Source organism: Phymastichus coffea, unplaced genomic scaffold (genome assembly GCF_024137745.1).
Source record: "Phymastichus coffea isolate CEN01 unplaced genomic scaffold, Cenicafe_Pcof_1.1 PCOF00004, whole genome shotgun sequence".
In the NCBI taxonomy this organism is placed as follows: Eukaryota; Metazoa; Arthropoda; class Insecta; order Hymenoptera; family Eulophidae; genus Phymastichus; species Phymastichus coffea.
In genome coordinates this window covers 6773917-6780731 of record NW_026706815.1, presented here as the reverse complement: position 1 = coordinate 6780731, position 6815 = coordinate 6773917, and the positions used below count along the sequence as shown (strand labels likewise).

At 44.8% G+C, this 6815-nt stretch overlaps 1 protein-coding gene across 1 annotated transcript; it reads right to left on the bottom strand.

Moving 5' to 3' along the window:
• Positions 1-632: 632 nt before the first annotated feature.
• On the bottom strand, positions 633-1235 carry LOC131667146 (uncharacterized). Its single transcript, XM_058940388.1, has one exon. The coding sequence runs from the start codon at positions 1233-1235 to the stop codon at positions 633-635; it is 603 nt and encodes a 200-aa protein (XP_058796371.1).
• Between the last annotated feature and the right edge of the window lie 5580 nt (positions 1236-6815).

Sequence of the window (6815 nt, the reverse complement as noted above, 5' to 3'; positions counted from 1 at the left end):
CGGCGAGGAATCTGAAGCTGATCTGATCGCGAGTAAGTTTTTAAAGAGGAAACAGGCTTTTTGGGATCAACGCACGGAACAGAGAGATCCAAAAGTGGAGTGCCGAGACTTTCCGGAACAAAATAAGCCGGTTTAAGTAATCCCGTCGATACGACCTTGGGCACCCCCTTCACATCGATCTTGAAGGTGCGATCTGAGACGCGCTCGAGAATCTTAAATGGTCCGGAGTAGGGCCTTTCGAGAGATTTGACTGCTGGAGAGCGCAGAAAAACATGCGTGCACGAAGCAAGGTCCTTGAAAACGAAGGGGCGCGTGCCGTGGTGATGTTAAAATGGTACTGGCTTGAGCTGACGCATGGGCTTGCGGTAATCCTTAATAAATATTTAAGGATTGGCCATGAAATCGTCGGATATGAAAAATTCGCCCGGAATGCGGAGGCTGGTTCCATAAAGAAATTCAGCGGGGGTCACACCCGTGTCGAGACGCACAGCTGTGCGTAAGCCGAGGAGCACAGTCGGAAGGACGCTTCGCCAATCAGGATTGTTGTGGCACATGAGTGCAGTTTTAAAGCTGCGGTTCCAACGCTCGATAAGGCCGTTGGCGGCAGGATGATATGCGGCGGTCCGCTTGCGTTAATAGCCAAGGAAGGCGAGATAAGCGTTGAAGATCTTCGCTTCAAATTGTGCACCCTGATCGGTGGTGAGGAAACGGGGAGCACCGAAACGCGCGACCCAATGCTCCTGGAACGCACGAAGAACGGTAGAAGCTTCAATAATTTTAAGAGACACCGCCTTAGTCCACCGCGAAAAACGGTCGATTATGGTTGAGAGGCCTAATAATATCCATGTAGACGTGACGAAAACGGTCGTTAGGAGCCTCAAATTTGAGGGGCTCATTCTTGACGTTGCGAGAGATTTTCGCTTGTTGGCAATCGGGGCAAGCTTGACACCAGACTTTGGTATGTCGATGCATTGCAGGCCACACGTACCTCTGCCTGAGCATAATTGGGTCGTTACTTTGGAGCTCGGATGCGATAGTGAGTGGAACAGGTCGAAGACTTTTTTACGAAGAGTTTTCGGAACGTAGGGGCGAATTATGTTACCCGTTAGATCACAATAGAGATGATTGTGGTTGTGACCAAACTCAATGCTCTTGAGAATAAGTGAGTGGTTAGACGATTCGAGGAGCTCTTTCAACTCTGTGTCGTGCTGCTGGTGCTGCACCAGCTCTAGCATTTCGAAATCGAGGGGAAGACGAATGGTCTCTACGCGCGAGAGAGCGTCCGCGGTTACGTTGACTGTGCCAGGGAGGTGCTCAAAATGCGTGGTGAACTGTGAGATGAAACAAAGCTGGCGGCGCTGACGCGGAGAGGCCTTGTCTAGCTTTTGAGAGGAAGCAAAGGTCAGCGGCTTGTGATCAGTTAAAACCTTGAACGCACGGCTTTCGAGAAAGTACTTGAAGTGTTTGATTGCTTCGTAAACTGTAGTTACGCTGAGATGACGACAATTTTTGCGAGAAGAATGCGAGAAGCTTCCAGTCGCTGTCAATGAGCTGTTCCAGAGCTGCACCCATCGCAAAATCCGACGCATCCGTAACTAATCGAATTGGAGCGTTAGGAGACGGATGAATAAGGTGGCAAGCATTCACGAGGGCATCTTTGGACTTCTGAAACGCCTCGACAGCCTCGGGCGACCAATCAATGACTCTGGTGTCATTCTTTTTGGAGCTGTGAGAGAACGAGTGCAGCGGAGCTTGAACAGTAGCTGCGTGAGGCAGGTTTCTACGATAGAAGTTGATGAGACCAAGAAATTTACGAAGCTCGACGATTGTCTTAGGTTGAGGGTAATCGATGATAGCCTGAACTTTCTCGCGTGAGGGCCTGGAACCGTGCGGGTCGATGAGTTGGCCAAGAAAGACAATCTCAGACCTACCGAACTCACACTTGGCGAGGTTAAGTCGCAGGCCAAATTTCCTGAGTCGCTCGAAGACAATACGAAGGTGTTTCTCGTGATCTTCGGGCGAAGAAGAAAACACAAGAATGTCGTCGAGATAGGCGAACACGAAATTAAGGTCCCCCAACGCTCTGTTGATGTAGCGTTGAAAGGAATGCGAAGCATTACGGAGGCCAAAGGGCATAAAAACGAACTCAAAGAGGCCAAAGCGCATCGTGACTGCCGTCTTTAATACGTCAGTGGGAGCTACCGGAATTTGGTAGTAGGCTTTGAAAAGGTCCAGCTTAGTAAACACTTGCTTGCCCTACAAAAGGATAGAGTAGTCGTGCAAGAAGGGAATTGGAAATTTATCCGGCACGGTACAAGCGTTGAAGCGCCTGTAGTCGCCACAAATGCGCCAGGAACCGTCTTGTTTCTTGACCATGTGAATGGGACTGGCCCATGGGCTTATGGATAAGCGGTAAATACCTTGTTTGACAAGATTTTCAAATTCGTTACGAGCCGCCTTATACTTTACCGGGTCTAAACGCCTAGTACGCTCAGTGACAGGAGGACTAGAAGTTTCGATATAGTGGAATATTTCTTTCGCGGTGAGGGGATTGGAGGGTCTCTCCCCCGTCACCTCGGGAAACTCTGCCAAAAGTTTGGACAAACTAGAGTTGGCATCGAGAACGCTGATCTTGGTCGCTTGAGCTAACTTAAAGCAACCGATTGAAAAGGTTTTAGAGTGTGGATCGACGACCCTACGCTGTTTGAGGTCGACCACAAGGCCGAAAAAGTGTAAAAAATTAGCACCGAGGATAGCACTGGTAACATCAGCGCGATGAAATTTCCAAGGGAAGTTACGCTTTAGTCGAAGGTCAAGAACGAGGCTCTGTTCTCCGTAAGTGTTGATAATTGAGTCGTTCGCGGAAAATAGCTTAAATCGAGTAGGCGTGTTATCATTAGCCCTTTTTGGAAGTAGCGAGATTTCAGCTCCTGTATCGACGAGGAAACTGAGTCCTGAGGCTACGTCACGAATGTGGAAGCGCTTGGAAGAATGACCAACTCCGCTCGAGGCTTCCGCTCGAGGGAGAGAGTTTAGTTTCCGAAGAGATGGGACGCCAACAGCAATTGCCTCGGCAACGGTAGGCCTTGCTGCCAAATTTGGCGTGCAAATAGCACAACCCGTCAGCGCCGGTCGTTTGGTCCGAGGATTTTTTATTACGCGATTTAGAGCGGCCGCGGTAAGGATTCCTAGATTGAGAGTGGCCTCGGTTTTTCTTGAGGGATTCGAGGCGGTCGAAAATGCGAGCGATTTCTTTATGCAAATCTGAGAGGGACGAGGAAATGAGGTCCACGTTTACCGCGTTGACACGAGAAACTTCAGTGCCAACAGAAGCCATAAACTTGTCGGCTACTACAGCGAGTTTTGTCAAGTCGACGATTTCCGAAATGGAGAGCGCGGCACGACAGTCAGGAGGGAGTTGTTCGAGAAAAATAGTTTTGAGCACGTCCTCCCTACAGCCAGAACCAAGGGAACGTATGCGGCTAAGCACTAGAGAAGGCTTCCCTTCGAGAGAAAATTGAGTGCGCAATAGTTGACGCAACCGATTTGCTGCTGAGCCACTGAAGGTGGCCGGCAAGCGATTTTTGACTTGTTTGTAGAGATCATCGGGGCGCGGATCCTGGTCTAACAAATCGATAACTAGGTTCATCGCGTCATCATCGAGCTTTTCTGCGATGAAATCAGCCTTAGTGTCAGATGCAGATATCCCTGCATTCCGGAGAGTAATCTCGCACTGTGAAAACCAGACTTTGGGGTCGTTACGTAGAAAACTGGGAATCTTCGGAGCCCTGTAGGCGGCTACCTGAGGTGCGGGACAAGCTGCAGCAATGGCAGCAGTGAGCTGCTGGTTCTGTTCAATAGCTAGGTGGAGGGCTGCCTGAAGTTCGTCGACCTGTTACTGAGTGGCCATGATAAGGCTGGGGGAACACTATCAGTGTTGTCGAAAGACGGGTTAATCAGCACTCGCAGGTGTAGCGCGACAGAAAAATAAATAAGTCGACACTGATTGGAACGCAGCAACAGGTTACGCGCGTGTCAGTGTTAACAAAGAGCTAATGTGTACACGAAGGTACATCACAAACAAAATGCCGCGCGGCACTGACATCCTAAATATTATTCTAGTAAATTCCGACGCACGCGTATTAAAACAAAATCAACAGGAATTCCACGAAACCCTCGCTAGAATAAAGCCGCGCGCGTGCGAAAACTAAACACTGATTCCTACGTAGACGCTAAGGGGAAACGTAATTCTAAGAATCAAGGCAAAAGCCTAAAACACACGCACATTGCTTTGCAAAATGCACACACGCACGCACGCACGCCGCTTTGCAAAATGCACACACACCAAATGAACACTCGCAGAATGTTACTGTTTGTGACCTCTGCACGATCACACACTAGCTTACTTGAAGGTCGAATGAAGAAATGGCGATTCGGGCTTGCTGACGAAGTTCGCTTGAGTGCAGCAGCTATGGGCCCCAGGATACCTCGGCGCCGTGTAGACAAGGTACGTGGGCGATGAAAGTAACGCGTGCTGAAACACGCGGAGTGGACGACGAGGCGTGTTGGGAACCGCAGGCGAGGGCGGAGAGGCGCGCTGGTAAGGTGCGCTGAAGGAGTTCTCCGCACGACGACTCCTCTCTCCTCTACGTCGAGGGGTCACCAATGTGGGAAGTTGATACCCAGGAGAGGGTAGGTTTGAGGATGGCAGCCCACAACTGCCTGGCAGGTTGGTGAAGAAGAGAGAGACAACTCGATCTGGAAGCAAGAGACTTTATTTTAGTACCAAAATCAGCGATACAGTTAGGTGTGCTGAAGGCTTGAATAGCAAGTTCGGACTGACGCGTGTGCACGCAAGTCAAAGTACAGCGCCGAGCCATGATTGGTCAGGAAGAGAGGAGAGTTACCGATTCAGGCCGTGAGAGAGCTGTGTCCCCCTACAACTGAGCACCAATGTTCTATTTATTCTTCACTATTAGTTAAAATGAATAGCTGAGTTAGATGAACTATGATACATCTAATATAATCACTTTATTTGAAAAGAGTGAATTCGCTCTAGTGTATTATAATTGAAAATTCTGATCTGCACATCATTGAACATAATATTAATTATATTAGTACGGTATAACAATATAATTAATTAACTTACAAAATTATCTATTCGTACAGCATCTACAGCTTTTCAATAAAAATGTTTTCGCGGAATCGTTTTTGAAAATGTAAACATCACTGAAACTGGAACGAGAGAGAGAACAGCTAACTGTGGACGTACAAACGATATAGATTCGTCTCGACTTCATGAAAATGAGCAACATTGTTCCATTCGAGGTGCATGTGCAAAACAATATCATAATAACCTTTTTAAATGCGCAAGAGTATTATTTTATTTTAATTAATTAAATGATAAACTTTTAATAACTTTTTTATGTTGGGTGCCAATAATGCGTGAGATGTACTAACGATTGGTATATTGTAAAAAATTATTTTCACGATATAAACCACTATATTTGGAGAATCAAATTTGAGTGCTAGCGCCAGCACCCATAATTAATTTTATCAATTTTTCACATAAAGAAAATAGGCATAATCGACGCACAAACGATATGTGATTAATTAAAAGCCGCCTAATTGAATGGTGTAAGTAGTTTATAGATTTGTTCAATATTTCAATTGTTGGGTGCTAACTTTTAAGACCTAGTTGCTGGCAGCGATGAGCACCTCCCCTTATTCAACCCAGAAAATACTTTAAATTAAAAAAAATATATTTTTTAATTAAGTTGATTTTGCTCGGAGTATCTACATTTTTCGAATAATTTGCCCTATTCCCATTAAATTTAAAAAAATTATGAAAGTCAACAAATATTATACGAACTTCTTCTAACAATATTTCCACAAAATATCAATTTTTTTTAAATATTAAGATCTAAAAAATATTGCTCGCTATGCAACTGATTTTGCTCGCTTTATAAAATTGAAAATTACACTAATTTTTCTTTGAAAAAACCTCAGCATCATAATTAACATTTTGATCAGTTCAAAAAAATTGTTGTACATGTGCACTAACGTACGACGCCGTGAAGCACACACACACACATGCATGAATATGTATATATATTTTTATTTACAACTTATGTTACATTTGGTTTTTTTTATTTCTTACATTACTATTTGTGTCTCGTGACCAGTTTGTGTTTGTGTAGTTGATGATGTATGTGTTTTGTGTGTGTATGTATGTATGTGTGTGTATGTTTTGTTTATGTGTGTATGTATGTAGGTGTGTCTGCAACTCTTGTATCTCTGTCTTCTGCGCCTGTCTGTTTCTCTTTTCTTCCTATTTTTCTGTTGATTAATCTTCTCTTCCTCTCTTTCTCTCCAAGATCTGCCTTTTCCACTCTTCTGTTTTTCTCTTTCTTGCATATTTTCTTTTTAACTTTTTCCTTTGTTATTTTCTTTTGCCTTTTCAACTTTGCCTTTCCATTGTTTTTGCTCTCATTCTTGCTAATCATTAGGGCTTTGATACCTTTTTCTTATTTCCTATTGCTCCCTCTGCCTTTCCTTTCCTCAACCTCACTTATTTTTCCTTAGTATCTTATAATTTGTCCTCTAATTTACCTTTTTCTTTCTTTTCTTCGATTCTTCTTCTTTTCCATTTTGCCTCATCCTCCAATACCTGCTTCCTCTCACTTGTGTAGTTGCTAGTACTTGTGTTTTGTGTGTGTGTGTGTACATTTGTACGTTTATGTTTGCGCGTGTGTGCGTGTTTTCTGTGTATGTGTGTGTACACTACCCGTCGAAAATAAAGTCAAAATAAAGAA